Source organism: Rana temporaria, chromosome 11, assembly GCF_905171775.1.
Source record: "Rana temporaria chromosome 11, aRanTem1.1, whole genome shotgun sequence".
Taxonomy (NCBI): Eukaryota; Metazoa; Chordata; class Amphibia; order Anura; family Ranidae; genus Rana; species Rana temporaria.
The window spans coordinates 41,091,408-41,119,330 of record NC_053499.1 but is presented as its reverse complement, the minus strand read 5'-3'; the positions used below and the strand labels follow the sequence as shown (position 1 = coordinate 41,119,330).

General features: G+C 43.9%; 1 protein-coding gene across 4 annotated transcripts in view; it reads right to left on the bottom strand.

The window, feature by feature from the left end:
- RAB3IL1 (RAB3A interacting protein like 1) overlaps positions 1 to 27,923 on the bottom strand; it is a 58,361-nt gene that overhangs the window by 16,866 nt on the left and 13,572 nt on the right. For all 4 annotated transcript variants that reach the window (XM_040328415.1, XM_040328417.1, XM_040328414.1 and 1 more), the window contains exons 3-5: positions 18,395 to 18,490; positions 10,604 to 10,681; positions 10,319 to 10,528 (exon numbers count right to left, since the gene is read on the bottom strand). In XM_040328415.1, the coding sequence (XP_040184349.1) occupies positions 10,319 to 10,528; positions 10,604 to 10,681; positions 18,395 to 18,490 (384 nt within the window). The remainder of the gene's footprint in view (positions 1 to 10,318; positions 10,529 to 10,603; positions 10,682 to 18,394; positions 18,491 to 27,923) is intronic.

Genomic DNA, 27,923 nt, shown 5'->3' with positions numbered 1-27,923 from the left:
TAAGGCCGCGTACAAACGATCGGTCCATCTGATGAGAATGGTCTGATGGACCGTTTTCATCGGTCCAAACCGATCGTGTGTGGGCCCCATCGGTTAGTTAACCTTCGGTCAAAAAAAATAGGAACTTGCTTTAAAATTTAACTAATGGACGCCTAACCGATAGGTCAAAAACGATCGTTAGTATGCAAAAGCATCGGTTAAAAACCTGCGCATGCTCAGAATCAAGTCGACGCATGCTTGGAAGCAATTGAACTTCGTTTTTTTCAGCACGTCGTTGTGTTTTACGTCACCGCGTTGTGACACGATCGGTTAATTAACCGATGGTGTGTAGGTGCGACGGACCATCAGTCAGCTTCATCAGTTAACCGATGACAATGGTCCTTCGGACCGTTCTCATCGGATGGACTGATCGTGTGTACGAGGCCTAATGCCGCGTACACACGACCATTTTTAATGGTCTAGAAAAAACAAAGTTTTTTTCAACCCGATTATTGTTAAGCCTGCCTTGCCTACACACGATCGTGAAAAAAAAATGCTCTAGCAAAGCGCGGTGACGTACAACACGTACAACGGCACTATAAAGGGGAAGTTCCAATCGAATGGCGCCACCCTTGGGGCTGCTTTTGCTGATTTTGTGTTAGTAAAAGTTTGGTGAGAGACGATTTGCGCTTTTCAGTCTGTTACAGTGTGATGAATGTGCTATCTCCATTACGAACGCTAGTTTTACCAGAACGAGCGCTCCCGTCTCATAACTTGCTTCTGAGCATGTGCGTTATTTTCACATCGTTAAAGCCTACACACGACCATTTTTTACAACGTTAAAAATGACAACGTGAAAAAAAAAGGATGCGGAAATTTAGAGCATGTTCTAAATTTTTAATGCCCATTTTTAACGTCGCAGAAAATGCTCTGGAGCCCACACACGATTGTTTTTAATGACAATAAAAAAAATCAAGTTTTCACATCGCGAAAAATGGTTGTGTGTACGCGGCATAAGTCCTACAGAGATAGCTTTATGGATTAAAACTTGTGAAGATTAGACAATCTGTTCCTTAAAGCGAGGGTTCACCCTAAAAAAATATTTTTTTTTTGTCTACCATGCCATGCAGCATACTAGCGTCAGCTACAGTATGCATTTACTTTATTTTTTTCCGCTGTACTCACAGTTTAATCCGTTTCAGACTCCCTCGGGGAGTAGGCGTTTCTATCAAGAGGGGAACATGACTGACGGCCAGCTATGGAGCGTCACGCTTCCCGAAAATAGCCGAAATAGGACTTGGCTCTTCACGGCGCCTGCGCAGTCAGCTCCTAGTCTGTGCGCAGGCGCCGTGAAGAGACGAGACCTACTCCGGCTATTTTCGGGAAGCGTGACGCGCCATAGCCGGCTGTCAATTATGTTCCCCTCTTGATAGGAACGCCTATTCCCCGCGGGTGTCTAAAACGAAACTATTGGATTAAACTGTGAGTACAGCGCAAAAAAATAAAAAATAAAGGCATACTGTAGCTGACGCTAGTATGCTGCATGGCATGGTAGAAAGTCGTTTTTTAGGGTGAACCTCCCCTTTAATTGCACTGGAAGATCCAATTTTCACCAGATGGAGTAACTGCCATTAAAAGAAGTGTTAAAACCCCTTCTTGTACCTGCCCTCGATAGTGGGATTTACCCTCTGCATATCATGGTGAGTAATCATCATAACAAAAAGCACCTGTCACTCGTATAGGCGTAAAGGAAAAATCTTTCTGTGAGGACATCTGTCTGAGAAAGAGGAGATTTCCCCTTACTTTGGAGAGATTTCCTCCTACTTCCTGTTGTTTCTGCAAGACAGGAAGTGAAGGCGAATCTCCCCAGTCAGGCACACACAAAACAACAGGGGTTTTAACCATTCCCTACACTATCCAAAAGTTTTAAGTCTAGGCAACTTTAGATCAGAAAAGATAGCTCCGGCTAGTTATTCAACCAAATGGTCATTGTGGATTTTTAGGAGATTTTGATCTACCAAGACAATGATGTCACTGGAGGCGTCTGCTGAATGCATTTACACCGGTGAATACAAGTAATAATTCACATATCTCTTGTAAGCTTGTTTGGCAGTCACATTGTAGACACATGATCCAACGGCCATCTTAAGTCTAAGGCCAGTCCTATGGACAGTACCTGGCATGAGGATGTAGAGGAGGAAGACTCATCAGAGACAGGCCATGCGGGCTCGTAGGTTATATGGACAACCTTTCCCGGTACAAAACAGAGAAGCAATGAAAGAAGAGATGGAACTGCAGAAAACTAAAAGAAAAGAGAGACAGAGAAAGGAGAAGATAGGAGAGGGGTGAGAGACAACGACACAGAACAACAGACCCACAAACAAGAGAAACAGATATAGAAAGAGAAAATATGGGGGGAAAAAAAAAAAAAGACACATAGAACTGCTAGCAAATAGAAAATACTAAGTATAGATGAAGAGGGCAAGGATGGAATAAGAGAAAAGAATATAAACACCTATACCAATGTGAACATGGGATTATTTTATAACCTGGCAGAATAACCTAGATACAATAAAAGCTAAAAGCACAAATGTTAAAGTTAATTTGTAATACGGAATTAGAGAGAAATTTGGGAGCTGCCATTGCTGTTTTTTCTTCTGAAAATGCCAGTTATCTAGCCGTCATGCTGGTCCTTTCGTTTTAATACCGTCTGAGTCAATGATACTGAGAAAATTCTGACTTCACCCTGATTTTTTTCCCTGCTTGCTTGTTCTGGTTCCGTGAGTGAGAAAGCACTGAAGCCATTGGATCAGCAGACCAGCTAGGCAACCAGAACTTTAATGGAAGAAAAGCAAAAGTTCCCCCTGTATTACTCTCAGTACAGGCTTCCTTTTATTCAGAACTGACATTTCCAAAGCCTAATTGGTTCGACAAATTACAGATGTTTATATACTGTAGGTTATTCAACAGTTAAAAAAAATTACAGTAATGCTAAAATGGTGACACACCAACCAAAATGACAATTGAACCCAGTGGACTGAAGGGCAGCTCATCAGTAGTTTATCCCTTTCACGCCACGTGCTTACAAGTTAAAATCCGAGGCCCAGATTCAAGAAGCAATTGCGTCTGCGTAACCATAGTTACGCAGCGCAATTGCTTACTTGCGCCGGCGTAACGACTTCTCCTGATTCAGAGAGCTTGTTACGCCGACTGCAGCCTAAAATATGCGTGGCATAAGGCTCTTATGCCCTCATATCTTAGGCTGCATTCTTACGCAGGCCGCTAGCTGGCGTTCCCGTTGTGCTCAGTGTATAGTATGCAAATTGCATACTAACGCCGATTCACAACATTACGCGAGCCCTGCGTACGCAGTTTACGTCGTTTGCGTATGGCGGTTTTTTGCGTAAGGCTGCCCTTGCTATTAGCAGGGGCAGCCAATGCTACGTATACCCGTCATTCCCGCGTCGCGAAATTTGAAATTTACGTGGTTTGCGTAAGTGAATCGTGAATGGCGCTGGACGTCATTCACGTTCACTTTGAAGCAAATGACGTCCTTGCGACGTCATTTACCGCAATGCACGTCGGGAAAGTTTCCCGACGGAGCATGCGCTCTATGCTCGGCGCGGGAACGCGCCTAATTTAAATGATTCCCGCCCCCTACGGGATCATTTACATTAGGCGCCCTTACACAGGGCATTTTTTAAGAGCGCCCACGCAAATTACGTGGCTACTGCTTCATGAATGAAGCGTAGCGCAAATAATTTGCGTAGGCGCAGGGTAAAAAGGGTACACTGCGCCTCCGTAAGGAGCGCGCAGCTGTACCTGAATCTACCCCCATATTTTTAAATTTTTTTGCTAGAAAATAGAGCCCCCAAACATTTTATATATATATATATATATATATATATATATATATATATATATATATATATATATATATATATATATATATATATATATATATATATATATATATATATATATATATATATATATATATATTAGCAGAGACCCTAGAGAATAAAATGGAGATTGCTGCAATATTTTATGTCACACCGTATTTGCGCAGCAGTCTTTCAGATTTTGGGGGGGGGGGGGGGAGACACTTTCATTAAATAAAAAAAAAAGAAACAGTAAAGTTAGGCAATTTTTTTGTATTATGCCGAGTAAATAGATACCCAACATGTCATGCTTTGAAATTGCGCACACTCACAGGAATGGCGACAAACTACAGTACCTAAAAATCTCCATAGGCAACGCTTTAAAAAAACGTAACCGTAAACCCCCCCCTCCACACCACCCCACAGCCATACTGTGAAGACCAGTGTCCTGCTGTTTCTCCACCCCCAGTTCTCCAAGCCCCATGCAGCTGAGAACAGCGATTATGTGATCACTAATAAAAAAAAGGTATTCATAATGTGTTTTTTATATATACGTATAAACACATCTTTTGCCTTTCATTTCCATTTTAAATGGAATGAGTTACTCTATTCCTCCTTCTCTTATAGGTATAAAAAAAAAAAACATTCCAATAATCCAAGAATGAGTGTTAATACACTTTATTTATTTTTTCTACAGACAATTCTGTTAAAAATATACAAAAGTAAGTAGGGATAGAGAAAGGCAAGCGTAGATAACAAGCTGATGGGCAAAGAAGGATGAATGACGTAGATATTAGGTTATACCAGAACAGGAAAATATGATGGAAGACTGTAAGGCAGAATGGAGAGAAACAGAAAGAGTTAGAGAGCATTGAGATGATTTCAGATTTTTGAGTTATCATGTATACATGATATACAATTTCCTGTCATTTCTGTCTTTTATATACCATAATGTAAAGAGCGTAATATCACCACTACTAAAATTACATAATAATAATAATAATAATAATAGAAAAAGTATACACTCTGGACCCATTGGGTTTGGACAATATATTGTATAAAGCGGAACCTTGGACTACGAGCATAATCCGTTTCAGGAGAGCATATCAAAGCAAGTTTTCCCACTGAAGTCAATGGAAACTAAAATAATTAGTTCCGCTTTGACTTCAAATGGCATGCAATACCAAATGCGGCCAGAGGTTGGGGGCGCCGGAGAGCCTCGGAAAGGGGCGGAAAGGCCCGAGGACAGTTCGGCTGACCTTGGCAAACCTCAGAAAGACTCCGTTCATGAGCCTTTCTGAGGTTTGCCGAGGTCAGCCGAACTGTATTCAGGCATTTCCGAATGGCGTCCTCCGGCACCCCCCCCCACCTCAGGCCAAACGCGGTACTGCACACCGCTTTGGCCTGAATTCTGCTCGTTTTGCGAGACAACACCCGCAAACTTAGTTAGGATTTTAGGAAATACAGTGCTTGTATCGCAAAACGCTCGTTAACCGCATTCCTCACAATCCGAGGTTCCACTGTATAAGTTTACGCTTGGTATTTACTATTTCAATGAAAAGTATAATGGGCCATATTCTCAAACAAGTTACGCCGGTGTATCTACTGATACACCGGCGTAAATCGAATTTCCCGCCGGCGTATCATTATTTTGTATTTCCCAAAACAAGATACGCCGGATTTAGGCTAGGATTCGACTAGTGTAAGTCACTTACACTGTCGGATCCTAAATGTAATTCGCCGCCGGCCGCTAGGTGGCGTTCACGTTCAGGTCTCATTTGTTTATGCAAATGAGCCCGATACGCCGATTTACGTCAATGACGCACACGTCGGCGTCATTGACGTTTTCCGCCGAGAACTGGAGCATGCGCACTGGGCTATTTTTAGCCCGGCGCATGCACAGTTCGATCGAAACGGGGGCACGCTTAATTTAAATATAAGCCGCCCCCTTTGAAATACGCGGGGATACGCCGGGCCTTTTACACTACGCCGCCCCAAACTACGGAGCAAGTGTTTGGGGAATACAGCACTTGCTCCTGTAGTGTAAATGGCTTACGCGACGCCCGCCGGAAATCTACAGGAATATGGCCCAATGTTTTTTGTTTTTTTTATTCTACAATAAACATTTAACAATGGGAGCATACATGAAGCATAGTTTTGCTGAGCAGGCTTTGCTTTCAGATAAGCGAGCCCAGCATGTCCTGCATACTTTTTGGCTATCATTGTGTAACTGATCAATCAGAATGGTCCTGTCTCTGCTTACACAAAGAAGTGACAGGCCCCTCCTTTCAATCATTCAGCTATGTGTGTAATCTGTTACCCTTCTAGTCAGGTCTGTTCACAATGTAGGCTATCCAGCTATTCACAACATAGCAATAAATCGCCTTAGTAAAATGGAAATTGCCTACAGTCCACCACCTGCCAGAGGTAAATATGAAGTATTTATGTGCCCAGGGGTGGACTAACAACTCATGGAGCCCCCGGGCAATAGAAGATTATGGGGCCCCCGGGCTTACAGATGGCCACCACGCCAGGAGGCATTGCATAGGCAGGGCAGCTAAAATCTCAGGATTTTCACATCAAAAGCATGTCAGTTTTGGACATATCAGGGACAGATGAAAAAAAAAAACCACAGATTTATACATACTGTCCCTGGTTTTATTGAGCCTGGCAACCCTGATGGGGCCCCCTAGTGGCATGGGGCCCTCGGGCAGTGCCCGAGAGTCCCAATGGTCAGTCCGCCCCTGTATGTGCCATATATAACATCCCCCCCCCCCCCCCCCCGAAAAAAATACAATCTTTTAGTTCTCATCTAGAAAAATTTAAATATATACAATATACTGTATTATATTGATCTAAAAAAAAAGAAAGACATCCTCCTGTACAAACAAGATATTTAAGACAATTAAAAGGTCCTATGAGCCGCACATCACCGCAAGACCCTGTGGATATGTGAAATGACAGCCTCAGTCTGGGCTCTAGCCAAGCTTTGCCCCCAACACGTTTCACTCCACCCCGGAGCTTAATCATTGGCCCATGATTAAGCTCCGCTGGTGGAGTGAAATCTGTTGAGGGCGTGGCTTGGCCGAAGTTCAGGCTGAGGCTCTCATTTCACATACACATGGTCTTGCGGTGATGTGCGTCGCACTTTTGTCTGATGTATCATTGGAACTGTAATGAGCTCTGTCTTTGCCAGCACTCCCAGGGATGTGCTACAGGAGAGGACCCGGCTGGAGCCTTGAGCGGCACCCCCTATTTGTTGTTTGGTAACAGGATATTTGGCTTCCAAGATTACCAAGGATATAAAACACCTTTAAAGCCTCATGAGAAAGTTTCTTGGTTAGCCATTTGCTTTGAAAGGCAAGGTCCAAATGCATTTTCATTCTTTATTAAAACAACCCTGACAAAGTATTTGACTATGGCATAACTCTGCAAGTCACTTCAACACATCCATTTACACTCGTACTGTAAAGTTGGCAAGACCTCACTTAAAGTGGAGTTCCACCCATAAATATAACATTACATCAGTAGTTTTAAAAAAAATTCATTAGTCCTTTAAGAAAAACATTTTTTTTTTAGATGCCTTCAAAGTGTTGTTGCTAGGCAGAATAGTTAATCTTCCCTCTTCCTGCACCTAGGTGCTTAAGCTTCCTAACCTACACCGCACAGACTCCTGGGAATGTAGTGGGTGTAACTTCCCAGGAGTCTGTGCACTCCCCAGTCTCGAAGAATCATGTGACTTGGACAGTACAGGTGCTGAAACCTGATCTGAAACCTATTACACTGCTTGTGCAGCACTGAGCATGTGCGAGATCTGCAAGGCTGAAATCCAGGAAGTCATACAGTCTGGCTTCATGATGCCCACACTTAAGATGGCCCCAGTCAATTTCTATTTTATAAAAAGTCTAAATGCTGTAACAACCTAACAAAACGGACCTTAGTTTACAGACTAACTTTACTAGAATACATTAAGCTTGTGTATTACAGGGGTGTTTATATTTAAAAAAGTGAAATTGTGGCCGGAACTCCGCTTTAAATAGACCAGGCCATGAGTACATTTAAATTTTAAAGTGACCCATGTTTGATCACATGCACTTTTTTTGTGTTTGGTCTTTTATACACCTCACACCACATTTCAATAACCATCTACTTGTGCCACTCTACTACAACCTAATCAATACAAAAAACCCTTATGCCCCGTACATACGATCGGAATTTCAGACAGACTTTTTCCATCGGAAATTACGACCGTGTGTATGCCCCATCGGAAATTCCGAGGAATCCCGTCAGAGTTTAAATAGAGAACATGTTCTCTTTCACTCCGATGGTGTGTGTCACCAGCCAGCAACCAGCCAGCCTCCATCTAGCTACACCCATTTTAGATGGAGGCTGGCTGGTGACACACACCCCTAGTCACCTGCTCTCCATCTACTCATTAGCACTTGTATGCCTCCACTGAGGAAACTAGAAAAGTTTAGTTAGGACCACAGGAATGCAGAGAGCCTTGTAAGCGGCCTGTGGCTTATCCATATATTTGCAAATGTGTGCAACCAATCCTCTGCTTTTAACATACTAAGTTAGACAGTTGAATTCGGCTTGCAATTTGGTTGGTAAGTTTGAGCCTGGTTATTACGCTATACAACTTTATTTATTTACTTATACATACTGTTTGCATCAACACGCATCTCATTTAAAGTCCCAACCCTTTCTCTCTTTCAATGTTGTTGGACGGAAAGACCTGACTTGCAATCCATATTTCAAAATTAATACCAAAGGTATTCAGTAGGATTGAGTTCTCTCCCCTTGAGTTCCTTAAAGCCAAACTTGTCAAACCATGTCTTTATGGACCTGGCTTTTGCACCTGAACAATATAAAGGGTTGCCCATATACTTTTGTGCATGTATTGATTACTACTAATCCAAATTTTTATTTTTATTTTAAGTACCCTTGGATAAAACAGAAAAAAACTCTTCCTTGGGTAAGTTTTAATATATGCTGCATAGTCCACTTGAGCTGTCTATCTGGAAACCGTCCTTAACATGATAATTTCATTTGGAAATGCACCATTGTAAAATTCTCATGTTATGGCCTCCTGCTTCCACTTGTGCTGTCTCCCTTAGACTGTTTGGGAAATATTCTCAATGCTAAAGTGAAGGTATGTCAGGGCTGGGCTCAGCACTTCCTTCTCTGAGCTGGCCACTCAGCTGTCGGCTAATTGCCAGCTTCTATCTCCCCACAGTGACTCATCTGTTGATGATATCCTGCTCGTCAGTCCTGCCCACTGTGACAGGAAGTCAGGTAAATCTGTGGGTGTTGTCACAGACGGGACATACATTTCTGCCTTGTTTAGACAATACACCAATTGTTATTAGGCGTCGGCTGCAAAAGTGGCCAGAGAAGGTCTAAGGGCGTTGGAAAACTTTAGCTGTTCAGAATGAGGCAATTAAGGCCTCTATAAGTAATCCAGAGGATTACCACTGAATTGCTGCATCCTGAGGCTTTGTGAGGGAGGAGAGCAGTGTACTGAAAGTCTTCTGAGGAGGTGAGGAGAGGATTGATTTGTCTGTGTGATAAAAATCAAAAGACTATTGTTTTTCTGCTGTATGACCAGCAGTGTCTGCCCAGCACTAGGTTGTGCCAGACTCCATAGATAGGTTCCTGTGTGGTGAAGATAGACGCCCCAAGTGGCCAGGGTTTATTTTATGTTTGATTTTGTTTATGCTGTTCGGATGCTTGCACTTGTTTCCAGCAAGATGGAAGAATAAACCAAAATCTTTGTTTTCAACCGTCTTCGACTGCCTGTCTGTATAAATTCAGTGTGTAGTGAACCCATCCAAAGGGTCACACACCCCGCTACCGAGCTAACCCCTTACACTACTTAAGCCGTCAAGTTCAGATGATCTCTGCCCTAGCCTTGGGCAACATCATAGAGACTATCTCCTGCGTCCCTGTTGAAGACTTGCTTGGCTGACACTCCTTCTGGCTCCAGATCCTGCTTGCTGTTCTAATATGTTTATTTCTGGCTCCCTGACCTTTGGCTTGGCTGACTATCTGATCCGGTTCCTGAACTCTGGCTATGTTTTGACTATGCTTACTTATCTTTTTATTATTATTATTATTAAACAAGTGTGATTTAACTGTACTTCTGTCTCGGTCTGATTCATGGTTTCCTGACAAGGTATCATGGACCCTGATCAGTGCTCCAGGCATGTGCCAGTTTAGCATAACCAAAAACCTAAATTATTTTATAATTTTTCTATAGACTGGGTCTATAATAATCCTCGAAAGTATTTTCCGTTAAGGTAATTTATCTTACAATCTAAATAGGAAACTACAGCAAAGACAATAGTTCCTAAATTACACCTCTTGGCAGATGAAGTATTGTTTAGTGCACAATTATCTTATAGCCCTCATGAAATCTCAGAGTCATGTAGAAAAAATACTATATTTGACTTCACCTCTTTGCCCTCTGTGTTGATTGGCTGGGCTGGAAGGGCCGCCGGCACGACAGCGGCACAGCCTGCGCTTTTGTTGCGAGCATGGCCTTTACGTAGTGCATTCTTAGAAGGGCTTTGTAACTGGGGGTGCAGCTCACGGTTTGGGGAAGACGGAGTGGACGTTATGACCAGTGTCTTCAGAGCAGAAACTTCAGCTTGCAGCATATCAATCTAGAAAAGGCAGAAGGAATAATCACAAGGGTGAATATACAAAGAAGTTATAAGCTAAATGTAATGTAAAATTACCTTCCCATGGGCTTCTCTAAGTTGCTTTTCAGATGCAGCCTGCTTCATATTGGCTTCACGCACCATTTTATGAGCCTCCTGCCAAAAAAAAAAGAAGAAATGAGACAGCAAGCTTAACTCCCGTGCTGACAGACAGTGGAATTTCTGCCTGACTTTGGTTTTGGTTCCTGTAATATTAACCTTTTCTAATGGATCTCAGATGAAAACACTAGCACAAAAAATTTGCACACAGTTCAGAATCGGGTATCAGGATACACATGCTGAGGCTCAGAAACAAGGCCACTAGGAGCAGTAGAGGCCTATAAGCCGGGCAGAAGCCCTAAGGGCAGCACATGCAAAGAATCAGGACCTAAAAGTGAGCAGCAATGGCTGAGCCGACTATCCTATGTGCTTGTGGTACTGCAGCTCACCCAGTTGAAAAACTTTCCAATTAGCAGTGATAGGATTCTGGATCTATTCTGTCCCACACAACAAAATGGTCACCTGATTGGGACCCCCCCCCCCCCCCCTGGTACATGCGGAGGTCGGGTCCGCTCGGGGAGCGATCCGGGACGACGGCGCGGCTATTTGTTTTTAGCCGCTCCGTCGCGATCGCTCCCCGGAGCTGAAGAACGGGGAGAGCCGTGTGTAAACACGGCTTCCCCGTGCTTCACTGTGGCGGCGCATCGATCGAGTGATCCCTTATATAGGGAAGACTCGATCGATGGTGTCAGTCCTACAGCCACACCCCCCTACACTAGTAAACACACACTAGGTGATCCCTAAATGTTACAGCGCCCCCTGTGTTTAACTCCCAAACTGCAACTGTCATTTTCACAATAAAGAATGCAATTTAAATGCATTTTTTGCTGTGAAAATGACAATGGTCCCAAAAATGCGTCAAAATTGTCCGAAGTGTCCGCCATAATGTTGCAGTCACGAAAAAATCGCTGATCGCCGCCATTACTAGTAAAAAAAATAAAAATGCAAAAAAACTATCCCCTATTTTGTAAACGCTATAAATTTTGCGCAAACCAACCGATAAACGATTATTGCGATTTTTTTTACCAAAAATAGGTAGAAGAATACGTATCGGCCTAAACTGAGGAAAAAAAATGTTTTTATATATGTTTTTGGGGGATATTTATTACAGCAAAAAGTAAAAAATATTGAATTTTTTTTAAAATTGTCGCTCTATTTTTGTTTATAGCGCAAAAAATAAAAACCGCAGAGGTGATCAAATACCACCAAAAGAAAGCTCTATTTGTGGGGAAAAAAGGACGTCAATTTTGTTTGGGAGCCACGTCGCACGACCGCGCAATTGTCTGTTAAAGCGACGCAGTCCCGAACTGTAAAAACCCCTTGGGTCTTTAGCCAGCATATTGGTCCGGGGCTTAAGTGGTTAATGTTGTCTTATGGTTAGCATTGCTTCCGAGAATGCGTGTTTGTACTTTGGATTTTAGTCCGATGGATTTTTGTACACACGATCGGATGATCGAACGTAACACATTTGGTGTCGGACAATTTGAGAGCATGCACAGCCAACATTTGTTGTTGGAAATTCCGACAACAATTGTCCGATGGAGCATACAGACGTCGGATCGTCCGACAAAACACGTCCGGCGGACAATTGTGGTCGGAACATCCGATCGTGTGTACGGGCTTTAAGGAAACTAGACTAGTACACAAAACAAGAACAAACTCCTGCGCACGGGTGAAATGTCCAAAGTTATTCGATATTCCACATGGAACGCACCAACAGTGTCAAAGACCGGTAGCACAGGTTTTGCTGCCTTTCGTGGACGGGGAATGTCCTAGTAGAAAACGACAAAAGCAAAGGAAGAAAGGCGCACCAGCCTAGTGTGTTACCGTTGACGGGTTTAATCAAATAAAATGATAGTAGAAACTACTTACAAGAGAACTGACATGGAAGGCTTAACAGCAACGTTATAATGGATACCCCTCGAACCACACTCCAAAATAGGGGGGGATGTAGAGGTGTGTCACTGCCAGCTGACGCGTTTCGAGGCGTCAAGGGCCTCTTCATCAGAGCTCAGCCACATCCATTATAACGTTGCTGTTAAGCCTTCCGTGTCAGTTCTCTTGTAAGTAGTTTCTACTATCATTTTATTTGATTAAACCCGTCAACGGTAACACACTAGGCTGGTGTGCCTTTCTTCCTTTGCTTTTGTCATTTTAAACTAGACTAGTACTCCACAAGGGCAGTTAAAAAGTATTCCTTCAATAGAAAAAAAAAAAAATAAATCAACAGAAGTCAGTTTGATAGGGAAGTACAAAATAAGAACAGGGAGATCAGTTCTTGATTAATGACGCAGTGGCAGCCTCAGAAGACTAGTCAGCTTTCACTAGTCAGTTCAGATCACGGCTTCATACATACGGTAATTGTCTTGAATTCTAAGGTAATATGATGCATCTGTCAAGTAGGAAATAGAGCCCAGTAGATTTATAGGACATGTGGCTTTATTCCAGTTCCACTGAAAAGATTCAGCTGTGTTTACAGCTTTATAGACACAACAGAGGAATTCTTAATATGACTAGGTCATTTTGAAGGGCGTTCTTTTCAAACTCTGCATTTGCTATTCAAGCTAAAATGCAGGCGTTAAACACACTGGGGTAGATTCAGATAGATTAGCGGATCTTTAGATCCGTGTAATCTATCTGATTTACGATCCGCCGGCGCAAGTTTTTGAGGCTAGTGCTGTATTCAGAAAGCACTTACCTCAAAACTTGCGGCGGCGTATCGTAAATCCCCCGGCAGAATTCAAATTCCGTGGCTAGGGGGAGTGTACTATTTAACCACTTCCCGCCCGGCCTATAGCCGATTTACGTCCGGGAAGTGGTTATGAAATCCTGACAGGACGTTCTAGAACGTCCTGCAGGATTTCATGCCGCGCGCGCCCGTGGGGGCGCGCATTGCGGCGATCGGTGATGCGGGGTGTCAGTCTGACACCCTGCATCTCCGATCTCGGTAAAGAGCCTCCGGCGGAGACTCTTTACCACGTGATCAGCCGTGTCCAATCACGGCTGATCACGATGTAAACAGGAAGAGCCGTCGATCGGCTCTTCCTCACTAGCGTCTGACAGACGCGAGTAGAGGAGAGCCGATCGGCGGCTCTTCTGACAGGGGGGGTTCGCGCTGATTGTTTATCAGCGCAGCCCCCCCTCGGATCGCCACACTGGACCACCAGGGATGCCCACCCTGGAGCACCAGGGTGGGCAAAAAAAAAAAAAAAGCCCAAAAAAAAAAAAAAGTCTAAAAAAAAAAAAGCATTAAAAAAAAGATGCCAGTCAGTGCCCACAAATGGGCACTGACTGGCAACCTGGCAAAAATCAGTGCTGCCACCCCAGTGTCCATCAGCGCCACCCCAGTGTCCATCAGCACCACCCCAGTGTCCATCAGTGCCACCACAGTGTCCATCAGTGCCACCCCACAGTGCCCATCCATGCCCAGTGCCCACCTATCAGTGCCCATCTGTGCCACCCATAAATATCCATCAGTGCCGCCCATGAGTGCCCATCTGTGCCGACTATGAATGCCCATCTGTGCCGCCCATGAGTGCCCATCAGTGCCGCCTATGTGTGCCCATCAGTGCCGCCTATGTGTGCCCATCAGTGCCGTCTATGTGTGCCCATCAGTGCCGCCTATGTGTGCCCATCAGTGCCGCCTATGAGTGCCCATCAGTGTCGCATACCAGCGCCGCCAATCAGTGCCACCTCATCTGTGCCCGTCAGTACTACCTCATCGATGTCCATCAGTGCCATCTCATCGGTGCCCATTAGTGCCGCCATATCAGTGCCCGTAATTGAAAGAGAAAACTTATTTACAAAAAAATTAACAGAAAAAAATAAAAACATAATTTTTTTTCCAAATTTTCAGCCTTTTTTTAGTTGTTGCGCAAAAAAAAAATCGCAGAGGTGATCAAATACCACCAAAAGAAAGCTCTATTTGTGGGGAAAAAAGGACGCCAATTTTGTTTGGGTACAGCGTAGAATGACCGTGCAATTGCCATTCAAAGTGCGACAGTGCTGAAAGCTGAAAATTGGCTTGGGCGGGAAGCTGCGTAAGTACCTGGTATGGAAGTGGTTAAATTAGTGTACGATTTAACTGCGCATGCGCCGCCGGCTAAATTTCCCAGCGTGCATTGCTCCAAATCACGTCGCTAGGACGTCATTGGTTTCGGCGTGAGCGTAACTTGTGTCCGGCCGTATTCTGAATCGACTTACGCAAACAACGTAAAAATTCAAAACTTGGCGCGGGAACGACGGCCATACTTAACATAGGATACCCCTCACATAGCAGGGGTAACTATACGCCGCAAAAAGCCGAACGCAAGCGACGTAAAAAAAAAGCGACGGGCGGGTGTTCGTTTCTGAATCGGTGGAACTCCTCATTTGCATATTCGTTGCGTACAAAAAATGAAACGCCACCTAGCGGCCATCGGGAGATTGCAGCCTAAGATCCGACGGTGTAAGTCACTTACACAGGTCGGATCTTAGGGAGATCTATGCGGAACCTGATTCTATGAATCAGCCGCATAGATCCGACCGTCGCAACTCAGAGATACACCGTCGTATCTCTATCTGAATCCGGGCCACTGCCAAGAAAAGCAGGTCAAACACAATCTCTGGATTGTCATATGTACAACTCAATTAAAGTCAATGGGAAATTAAATTCACAAAAGTCTGGGATCCTAGCTCTACCTTTTGTCCAGTGTGTTCAGTGGAAACACCAGTCTCACGGTTCGGCTCCTGTTTACCCTCCAAAATCAGAAAAGTGGTTATGGAGTTAACGCTGTATCCTGGCCTAGGCCAACAAGGCCCAGGCCTAGGGCAGCACTTTGTAGGGGTGCAGCACGGAAAGAGTCCCCGCCGGCTTGTGCTACACTGTTAGTGTAACGCAAGCTGCTTCTAATTTTGACTGTCCTCTCAGCCTGGACCACAAACCTTCCTCACTGTGCTATATGTTTTCTGCTGCACCATTGGCATGGTTATATCTTCTTAGTCCTCTCCATAAAATTATCATAAATTTCTGCTTAAAGGGGTTGTAAAAGGTAAACATGTTTTCCCCTATTATAAATCTCTGTCAGGTGCTTACATCTGAAAATGTAATGATTCTCATTAAAAATCTTTAGATACCTGTTTAATTAGCTCTTACCGTGTTTCCCCGAAAATAGGACCGGGTCTTATATTAATTTTGGCTACAAAAATCACACTAGGGCTTATTTTCAGGGGATGTCTTATTTCTTTACGGCATGTACAATTATCTACATTTATTCAAATACAGTCATGTCATCATGACGATCTTAGAGTGGTTGTAACCCCAAAAAAAAAAACATATATCCTGATCCTTTAAAGCATGATAGCCAGCACAGTGACCTGCCGTAGCTCTTCTCCACTCTGAGCACTGCAGAGGAAGGGACCACTGACGTTGGAGAAGAGAAGATCTTCAGCGCGTCACGTGAGCGCCCAGCGGCACTGTAAGTAAGGTATTTTCCAAAATAAAGTTACAAAAAGGAGACACACTGCACGTTATATAATCTTTTTACAAAACGGATTACGTTTTTACGACGACTTTAACTAGGGTTTATTTTTGGGGTAGGGCTTATATTGTAGCCATCCCCAAAAGTAACGCTAGGTCTTATTTTCGGGGTAGGGCTTATTTTCGGGGAAACAGGGTATATTTTGTCCTCCGCAGTGCCGATCCTGACCTCCCTGGGGCCCTAAGCGGGGGGGCGCTTCTTAAAGTTGAGTAGCGTGTATCTTGACATTGCGGAAATTACATCTTACATTAAAGTGAGAAGCAGGGGTATGCTGGCTGCATGAGAGAAGAGGTAAGAGGGGCTGAAAATTACTTCTCACCAAGTGGGGCCTCTAGTAATTTGGGGGGTCCTCTGCAGCTTTGTGGGGCCCTAAGCGGCTTGCATAGTGAGCCTATAGGGCGGATCGGCCCTGGTCCTCCGGCTTTCCTGTGTTCTTAGTATGCTTTATTTCCGGGTTTGCGGTGCACGTCCACTACAGCGACGTCACCGCAATATCGGAACTACAGTTCCCATTCGGCTGTGCGGCATCGTGCATGCGTAGAGCCTATTTTTTTTTCTCCTAACGAGTAAATAGTATCCATTCCCGCCTACACAGCAGAACAATTTCATTCATAATGGTAATATTATAAAATCGGCTTACTGTTTAAATAATCTAAAATCATGATGAATGTTTTAAATTGATTTCTAATGTACAACAATGCACGGGAGGCGGGGCTACATCGTCGTAGACACGCCCACTTATCCCCTGCCTCCGTGCCTGTGAAACATACACAGCTTCTTCACGTAGGTCACGCAGGCCTGTAGTCCAAGGGAGGGGTTGTGCACGTTCAGCTTTCCACCATGCATAACGGCTCAGATACTGGTGGAAAGCACAAAGAAGAGGAACAGGAAATGAGCTTTTAAAAGTAAAATTACTGTCATTTTCAGGGGAAATGGAAGGAACAGGTAAGTGATATTCCAATGCACTAGCTTACAGCAAGCTATTTAGTCAATAAAAATACTTTTTTTATTCATTTTGGATAAAGTGAGGAAGGGTTATAGCCCCTGTCAGTTTATTTTTTACCATCCCTGTCCCATTGCAGAGATTTTCCTTCACTTCCTGCCCCATAGCCAAACAGGAAGTGAGAGAAAATCTATGCAATTAGGGGAATCCATTACCACCCTCCCCCCCCCCAGGCCCTAAGAACTAGTGTCCCCACTCGAAAAATTTAGGGTGGGTCTTAAACAGAAACGGGAGTGACATTAACAGGAAGGGGTGGGTTATATTTAAATTAGGGGGTGCACGAGTTTAATCAGGCCTAGGGCAGCACAAAACCTAAATACACTACTGCATGGAGTCTGTATTTAATTCACAAATCCTTTTAATTTTAAATCCAAGCAGGTACAAGCAATCCAGTATAGCAGCAGTCTCTCGTGCATTTTGGCTAGAAGAGCCTTAATCATAGCTCATTTGTGGATCACATATAGATTCCAGCCTGAACACTTTTCTCAATAGATATTGCTGACCTGCAATTGATGTGCATTCCAAATGCATATAATATGTAGGAAAATAATTCCTCTCTGCGGCCAGGCCCAACCGCAGGGAGGAATGGTCATGCCCATCCTATGCTTGATGCATGTGCCCGGGACAGCTACTATTTTCTATAGTTGGGTCTTCTTTAACACTTCACTGAATGCAGGAGCGCCGCAGGGACATAAATATTTTAAACACGTCTGTGAAAACCAATTTTTTAGTCTTATAATACAAGTTTTTGTATTTATATTCTACAATTACCTGGTGTCAACATCCTTTTGCAGGTCAAGGTGGAGGTCAACAATACTACATTTTTAAACACAAGTACATACCATACATGGAAAAGAGTACCGCTCCAAGCCCTGCGACCTATGCTGTGCTCCCGCTCTGTAGTACTGACAGGTGCAGACTCTGCGCTAATCCGTGGAAAAAATAAATTTAAATTTTCCTAGCTCATGACTAAGCATCTATCCATGATGTGAAACATGTTAGCTTTTTTGTCCCCTATGTCCACTTTCTAACATTGATTGCAGTGTTGCATGAATTTTTGGATGTTATACAGCTTTGGATTTTATCCTTTGTTCATTTCGTTTCAATTAATCGGAGTGCGGCAGTCCAGGAACATTTATTTTTTACATACCATATATAGGCACTTCCAGAATGATAACCAGCTGCCAAGTATATAAATGGGTAGATGAAATGTTGAACTTATTTGGTTAACGTGCATCAAATATATACCTCGAAAAGACTAGCTGTCAGCTCTTCTAGTTCTTGTTCCAGCTGCTCTCTGACCTTTGATAACCTTTCACACTCTTCATCTCTCAGCTTCAACTCCTATGGTGAGGAAAAGAGATACATGATAAGCGTCTTGTAATATTTATCTCAGAGGCATTGTGTTAGACACAAATCTGGTTGTATATAAAGAACAACCGTAGCACATAAAAAATTATACTAGAAAAGAGGTGTTTTTTGTAGCTGTGATACTTATTTTGTAAGGGCAACATTAAAGCGGAGTTCCGGCCACAATTTCACTTTTTAAATATAAATACCCCTGTAATACACAAGCTTAATGTATTCTAGTAGTTAGTCTGTAAACTAAGGTCCGTTTTGTTAGGTTGTTACAGCATTTAGACACTTTATAAAATAGAAATTGACTGGGGCCATCTTAAGTGTGGGCATCATGAAGCCAGACTGTATGACTTCCTGGATTTCAGCCTTGCAAATCTCGCACAAGCTCAGTGCTGCACAAGCAGTGTCAGATCAGGTTTCAGCACATGTGCTGTCCAAGTCACATGATTTTTTGAGACTGGGGAGTGCACAGACTCCTGGAAAGTTACACCCACTACATTCCCAGGAGTCTGTGCGGTGTAGGTTAGGAAGCATTAAGCACCTAGGTGCAGGAAGTGGGAAGATTAACTATTCTGCCTAGCAACAACACTTTGAAGGCATCTAAGAAAAAAAAAAAATTTTGTAAAGGACTAATGACATTTTTTTAAAACTACTGATGTAATGTTATATTTATGGGTGGAACTCCACTTTAAACAGGATAGTTTGAAGAAGATGGCATCGGTCATTGTAATGGACTAGGTTGCTGAATGGTAATGGAGCTTGTCACTCCATTTTTCACATTAGATGTGCCCTAGTCAAAGGTAAATAGTATAAATTAAAAGGCACTGGGGTTAATTTACTAAAACCCAAGAGTGCAAAATCTGGTACAACTGTGCATGGTAGCCAATCAGCTTGTAACTTCACCTTATTCAATTAAAACTTAAAAAAAAAAAAAAAAAACGATTGGGGTTTATGAAGAGCTGCACAGATTATGTGTGATAGGCAAGCAGTGGTCAGCCATTTATTAGAATGTGACATGTGGTGGTGTCCTTGAAGTGGTTGTAAATCCCAAACATGGGGCCACACAATAAACACACACAAACATACAGTATACATACACAATTACGTGAACGTAATTTATGCAAAGCCCTATTCGCGAACGTTTTACGCAAACAACGGAAAATTTGACGCTGTCCCAACGTCCATACCTAACATTGCGTACACCTCATAAAGGCAGGGGTAACGTTACACCGAAAAAAGCCTTACATCAGTGGTCTCAAAGTACCGGCCCGCGGGCCATTTGTGGCCCGCGGACCAGTTATAAAAGGCCCCCAGGCAGGGCAGAAGTGGGGGGAGCAAAAAAAAAAAAATTTTTTTTTTTTTTTTTTTTTGGTGAGCTGGCGCTATTTGGTGGTGAGCCGTTGGTATTACAAGTTATTACCACCAGATGTGAGCTGGCGCCATCTGGTGGTGGACGTTGGTATTACAAGTTAAGCATTACAAGTTAAACAGCAATTCTAATGTCATTTTACACTATTTTCACTGCCATCTTCTTCCCTCTAATTAGAACCCCCAAACATTATATATATTTTTTATCCTAACACCTTAGAGAATAAAATGGCGATCGTTGCAATACTTTCTGTTACGCCGTATTTGCGCAGCGGTCTTACAAGCGTACTTTTTTTGGAAAAAATTACACTTTTTTTAATTAAAAAATAAGACAACAGTAAAGTTATCCCCATTTTTTTAAATATTATGAAAGATAATGTTACGCCGAGTAAATTCATACCCAACATGTCACGCTTCAAAATTGCGCCCGCTTGTGGAATGCCGACAAACTTTTTTACCCTTTAAAATCTTCATATTCGACGTTTAAAAAAATCTACAGGTTGCATGTTTTAAGTTACAGAGGAGGTCTAGTGCTAGAATTATTGCTCTCGCTCTACCAATCGCGGCGATACCTCACATGTGTGGTTTGAACACCGTTTACATATGCGGGCGCTTCTCGCGTATGTGTTCGCTTCTGCACGCAAGCTCGTCGGGACGGGGTGCGTTTTCTGGCTCCTAACTTTTTTAGCTGGCTCCTATCTTCCAAGCAAATTTGTCAAACCCTGACTTACACCAGTGCTGGTGGTAATAATGCGCTCGCTGACACCAGTGCTGGGGGTTAATAATGTGTTCGCTGACACCAGTACTGTTGTTTTTGAAGTTTGAAAGTTTGCATGCGGCCCCCCATGGCATATGAAAACTTGTCTTGTGGCCCTCAGGTAATTTGAGTTTGAGACCCCTGCCTTACATAAACGGCGTAAAAAAATGCGCCGGCGGACGTACGTTTGAGGATCGGCGTATCTAGCTCTATTGCATACTCTACGCGGAAATCAACGGAAGCGTTACCTAGCGGCCAGCGTAAATATGCACCTAAGATCCGACGGCGTACTAAGACGTATGTGAGTCGGATCTAGCCCACATTCAGTCGTATCTTGTGGATACAAAACAAAGATATGACGGCGCATTGTAGAACTTACGTGGCGTATCAATAGATACGCCGCCGTAAGTTCTTTGTGGATCTGGCCCTATAGGTGCAAAACCTAATCAGCAAACAAGCAAAGGCCGCAATGGGGCTAATTTACTACAATAATAAGATTCTTCTGTTTAACTTTATTTTTCCACTGCAGATCAGAAGAAATTAAGTCTTATGCCGCGTACACACGGTCGGGACTTCCGACAACAAATGTTCGATGGGAGCTTTTTGTCGGAAATTCCGACCGTGTGTAGGCTCCATCGGACATTTGCCGTCGGAATTTCCGACAACAAAAAGTTAACAGCTGGTTCTCAAATTTTCCGACAACAAAATATGTTCTTGTAAATTCCAATCGTGTGGACAATTCCGTGCACAAAATTCCATGCATGCTCTGAATCAAGTACGAGACGGAAGCGCTCGGTCTGGTAAAACTAGCGTTCGTAATGGAGATAGCACATTCGTCACGCTGTTACGGACTGAAAAGCACAAAGCTGAAAAGCGCGAATCGTCTCTCAAACTTCTACTAACACGACTGGTATTGAACTTCCTTTTAATCCTTTAATAGTGCCGTCGTACGTCACTGCTTTCTTGGGGTTCGGAATTTCCGACAACATTTGTGCGACAGTGTGCATGCAAGACATGTTTGAGCCAACATCCGTCAGAAAAAAATCCACCGTTTTGATGTCGGAATTTCCGATCGTCATTAGATACAATTTTTTTAACTCCCAACTTCGAGCACATCTAAATCCAAGAACAAACAATTGAAGAATATATTGCAGTTCCCCGGACAGATGTAACCGCATCAGTTTCCTTTTTAAGGCTTTTTTTCCTTTTATCACCTGGTAAACCTTTTTGTTACACACCTCAATTACTGGGGCAGATTCATCAAAGAGATACGACGGCGGACCTCCTGATCCGCCGTCGTACCTCTGAGTCCAGCCGGTCGGATCTATGAGGCTGATTCATAGAATCAGATTCCGCATAGATCTCCCTTAGATCCGACTGGTGTAAGTGACTTACACCAGTCGAATCTTAGGCTGCAATCTACCGCCGGCCGCTAGGTGTCGTCGCTTTTTTTTACGCGTCGGATATGCAAATGAGGAGAACCGCCGATTCAAGTCCGTACGCCCGCCTGTCGCTTTTTTTTAACGTTGTTTGCGTTTGGCTTTTTCCGGCGGATAGCTACCCCTGCTATATGAGGGGTAGCTAATGTTAAGTATGGCCGTCGTTCCCGCGCCGAGATTCAAATTTTTACGTCGTTTGCGCAAGTCGATCGGGAATACGGATGGCCGCAATTGACGTAGCCTAGCGACGTCATTTGGAGCATGCGCACTGGGAAATTTCGCCGGCGGCGCATGCGCAGTTAAATCGGCACGGGAACGCGCCTGATTTAAATTGTACACTCCCCCTAGCCGCGGAATTTGCATTCCGCCGGGGGAGTTACGATCCGACGGTGCAATTTTCGAGGTAAGTGCTTTGTGAATACTGCACTAGCCTCGCTAAATTGCACCGGCGGATCGTAAAACACGTAGAACGAGCAGATCTAAAGATCCGCTGATCTACATGAATCTGGCCCACTGTATCAATGTAGGGGCAGCATTGCCATCCTAGGACAGGAAATGCGTTAGCACTAAAGAACACCTCTCCCTCTTCTTGTCTCCATAACATAGGGGGTGTCCTGTAGTCCACAGAACTGAGCAGGGCCAAAAACCCTTTATTGATATTGCAGTACAGCACAAGCAGAGTGTACAGGAGGTTAGAAGTTTACTGGATTTTAGCAGGATTAATTTCAATTGTATATTCATAAGAAACGGACCAAATAAAAGAGGTTTATTGTCAGTCGGTGACATGCTTCTAATAACATAAAATAACTGACAACTCAAAAACAAAAAGGAGGACAGTTTGGTTATAGACACAGGAGTTCGTAAATACTCATTCACTACAGCTTTTTCAACTTGGTCACCCCCAGAGAAATCCTTAATTTTTTTAGTTCTCAAGGAACCCCAGCTAAAATAAATTCATAGGGGGTCATTTGGAAAATGTCTATCCATTGGTGGTCAGTGGGAAGAATCCCCCCTTTCAGTGGTATTTGGAATGCCACTTACAGACAGCTAAAAAGACTATTGGTGTCATGCTGCTGGCTCTGCCAAGTGGTGGTGGCCCTGGAACTACTATGCAGACACCACCAGTTGGAAGAGCAATCAGGTAAGGAACCTCTTGCAACCTCTGGAGGAACCCTATATTGCTGAGAATGCCTGCCCAAGAGTAAACAAGATAGAGGCTGGCAGGTTATACAAACTCCTGGTGTCTATGAAGGCATGAGATATGAAAGATAAAATGCACTTACAGTACAAAGTAAGTGCACACACCCCGCTCCCGAGCGAACCCCTTACACATGGTGGAGAATGCGGGCAGTTAAAGTAAACCCAAAATGGAGGAGATACTGAAACAGCTGGCTTTAGCAAATGCAAAGACCTGATCAGAACATGTAACTAGGTAAATAAACTCCCAATAGAGGACCGGTACAGATGCAGCAACTATCACTACTGTAAAGCCTGCAAAAGGAGAGGTAGTATGTGGTGATGGGAAAAGCTGTAAAGGATATTCAGCACTCCAGGGGTTAAACTGCTAATCCAGATTGGTAAGCACTACATGGGCACTGAGTCTTCAGCTTGGACAAAAGTACCTCCACTTACACATTTCAAAGCCCTCTAATGAAAGGGCAGGGCCCCAAACCATGCAAGTGAAGTTGCTTTTGTCCAGGCTGCAAACCCAATTGACAACATTTAGTGTTTACAGGGCCAGTGCTACCACTAGGCAAACTAGGTAGCCGCCTAGGGGCGCCCGGACACTGGTTTCCCTCTGCATCTGCATGCTCTGCAGGCTGCAGCATGTAACCAACTCAGTCCCAGACAGCTGCTCCATCTGACCGGTGGTGCAATTAGAGGCGCATCACAGCACTAGAGCCAGCGCTAGAGGAAGCTGATGCTTCCTGTATATAACGCTGCTTCCTGTCACATGGGTATGACAAAGGAGGTGGAGTCAGGGATGGAGCCAATAGGAGTGGCAAAATTAGGTTGCGCCCAGGGTGTCAAAAATCCTTGCACCAGCCGTGAGTGTTTAGTATTCTGGATGAGGTTTAGCACTTTACCCCCTGGTCTTCTCAGGGTCATTTACAGCTTTTTCCATCACTGCATGCCATCTCTTCCTTTGCCACCTTTACAGAAGTATTGGTTGTTGCATCTGTACAGTGACCTGACATCCGATGGAAGTTAATTTACTTGTTTACATGCCCTTAGCATGTCGCAATTGCAATTTACCTTTCTTTTATCAATGAAAAGGTGTTAGGGTAATGCAATAAGGCTGATTTAGTATACAGGTAAACAAAGTGTTCCATTATTTATTCTCATTTTGACACCACATCCCAGTAATGAAAACTATTGTAACAATAGCGCCAAATTGGGACTTTAAAGTTGCCATAGCAATAACCATAGAAAATTTGATGTACCAAAACATAAAAAAAAAAAAAAAAACACAACGGGGCAGATCCTCAAAGAAATTATGCCGGCGTATCTGTTGATACGCCGCGTAATTTCAAATTTTGCGCGTCGTATCTTTGTTTTGGTATCCACCAAACAAGATACGACGGCATCTGTGTTAGATCCGACAGGCGTACGCCTTAGTACGCCGTCGGATCTAAGATGCAATTTTCTGGCGGCCGCTGGGTGGTGTTTACGTCGTAATCTGCGTTGAGTATGCAAATTAGCTATTTCCGACGATCTACGAACGTACGAGCGCCGTCGCATTCTTTACGTCATTTCCGTTCGGCTTTTTCCGGCGTATAGTTAAAGCTGCTATCTGGTGGCGTACTCAATGTTAAGTATGGCCGTCGTTCCCACGTATAATTTTGAAAATGTAACGTTGTTTGCGTAAGTCGTTCGTGAACAATGTTCACGTTGAAAACAATGAAGTCCTTGCGACGTCATTTGGAGCAATGCACCCTGGGAGTTTTGACGGACGGGGCATGCGCAGTTCATTCGGCGCGGGGACGCGCTTCATTTAAATGAAACACGCCCCCTACTCGCCGCATTTGAATTCCCAAAAATTGGGTATACTAGCAATACCACAAAAATATACATTACGTAGTGTTCACATACATTTACCCCTAATGCCCCGTACACACGAACAGGTTTTCCGACGGAAAAGCTTTTGGCTGGGAATCCCGGCCATGTTTATGCTCCATCGCAGTTTTTCAGGATGGGAAAACTGACTGAATCGGCAGGCAAAAAAAAAAAGGAGACCCAGCTCTCTTTTTTCCCCGTCAGGATTCCCGGCGGACTTTTTCCCAGTGGAAAACAGTCGTTTTGGCAGATTTCCTAGGTGGAAAAAAGATCGATGTAGCATGCACACGATCGGGATTCCCGAGGAAAAGCTCTCATCTGAGTTTTTCCATCGGGAAAACCGAACGTGTGTACGGGGGAAAAAGTAGAGAGCAGGTTCTCGGTTTTCCCCTCTGGATTTTCCGACGGACCTTTTGCCGCCGGGAATCCTACTCGTGTGTACAGGGCATCAGAGTTTTGGGAAGAACATTGTAACATTCAAGGCAAACAGAAATATATCTTACAAATTTATTTGGACTGTGAGATGGTAACGCATTTCGTAGATCTTGTCTGCTTCTTCAGATTGGCTATACATACAATATAAAATACAAATTCTTTAAAGGAGAATTCCAGCTACAACCTAACTAATTTTAAAAATGCTCCTTCATCTCTCCTAACACCTTTGTTGACTAACTGTGTAAGAAAAATCTGTATACTTACCTATTTTCAGGCCGCTCTGGTCACATTATCTGGTTCCCCTCTGTGAGCCAGCGCCAGCTGCAGGGGAGAGGAGGGAACAGCAAAAACAGATGGACCATAGTAAGCCTGTTGGCGAGGCTTACTTACCCATAGGCGGACAGGAGCGCTCGCTAGTGCCTCAAAGGCAGGCTGAGGCTGTTAGTTAATGCAAATAGCAGAGAGTGGTACGCCATCTTAAACTTCTCCATACAGGCATAATTAACTCTTTGTAATCCATGACTCAACTTTAACATTTTATATTGTACCCTACAGGCAGCAGTTCCTCATTATACAGTGTATTAAAAAAAGTATTCATACCCCTTAAAATTGTTCCAAATTTTGTTATGTTACAACCAAAAACATAAATGTATTTTATAGGGATTTTATGTGATTGACCAACACACAGTGGCACATAATTGTGAAGTGGAAGGAAAATGATAAATAGTTTTTAAAATGTTTTACAAATAAATACCGTATTTATCGGGGTATTGCGTGCTCCGGTGTATAGCGCGCACCCCTAATGTGGAACCGCATTCCTGTAAAAAAAACATTTTAGTACTTACAGTTTTGGTGTCATCGGCGGCCTCGTCGGGCCCGGCGTCCATCTGCGGCTTCGGTGGTGTCCTCGTCGGGTCCGGCGTCCGTCTGCGACTTCGGTGGTGTCCTCCTCGTCGGGTCCGGCGTCCATCTGCGGCTTCAGTGGTGTCCTCCCGCACTGTTACCCGTCAAATCGCTGCTTCCCGCGCTCAGTTTGATTGCCTGCGCCGACATATACCGTCGTGCAGTACACTCGGCTACATTCGGCCAGGCTCGGCTTCGCTCGTGCTCACGCTCTGTGACGTTTATGCATGAGCACGAGCGAAGCCGAGCCTGGCCGAATGTAGCCGAGTGTACTGCACTCGGTATATATCGGCGCAGGCATTCAAACTGAGCGCGGGAAGCGGGTATCGGCGTATATCGCGCACCCACGATTTTCCCCTTATTTTAAGGGGAAAAAAAGTGCGCGGTATACGCCGATAAATACGGTATGTGAAATTGTGTTGCGTTCATTTGTATTCAGCCCCCCTGAGTCAATACTTTGTAGAACTGTGAGTCTTTTTGTATTATGTCTCTACTAGCTTTGCACATCTAGAGAGTGATATTTTTGCCCATTCTTTTTTGCAAAATAGCTCAAGCTCTGTCAGATTGTATGGAGAGCGTCTGAACAGCAATTCTCAAGTCTTGTCACAGATACTCAAATGGATTAAGGTCTGGACTTTGACTGGGCCATTCTAACACATGAATATGCTTTGATCTAAACCAGTGGTCTCCAAACTGCGGCCCTTTGCTTGCCTTTATGCGGCCCTTGGGGCACTATCCCTCCCACTGATACAAGACACTATTCTGCCATCTGAAACCGACAATGGAGCACCATTTCTCCCACTGACACAACTAATAGAGCACTATTACTCCATATGATACCAGCAATGGGGCACTATTCCTCCCCCTAATACCAGAAGTTCACTAACAATGATAACAACTTTGGCCAGCTACTCCCGCTGGCCAAAGTCCGGCCCTCCAAGAGTCTGAAGGACAATATACCGGCCCTTTGTTTAGAATGTTTGGAGACCCCTGATCTAAACCATTCCATTGTAGCTCTGGCTGTATGTTTAGGGTCGTTGTCCTGCTACAAGATGAACCTCCGCCCCAGTCTCAAGTCTTTTGCAGACTGTAACATGTTTTCTTCTAAGATTGCCCTGTATTTGGCTGCATCCATCTTCCCATCAACTCTGACCAGCTTCCCTGTTCCTGCTGAAGAAAATCATCCCACAACATGATGCTGCCACCACCATGTTTGGTGTGTTCAGGGTGATATGCAGTGTTCGTTTTCCACCACAAATAGCATTTTGCTTTTAGGCCAAAAAGTTCAAATTTGGTCTCATCTGACCAGACAGAGCACCTTCTTCCACATGTTTGCTGTGTCCCCCACATGGCTTCTCACAAACTGCAAATGGGACTTCTTATGGCTTTTTACTTGCCACTGTTCCATAAAGGCCAGATTTGTGGAGTGCACAACTAAAGCCCTTTATACACAATGGGA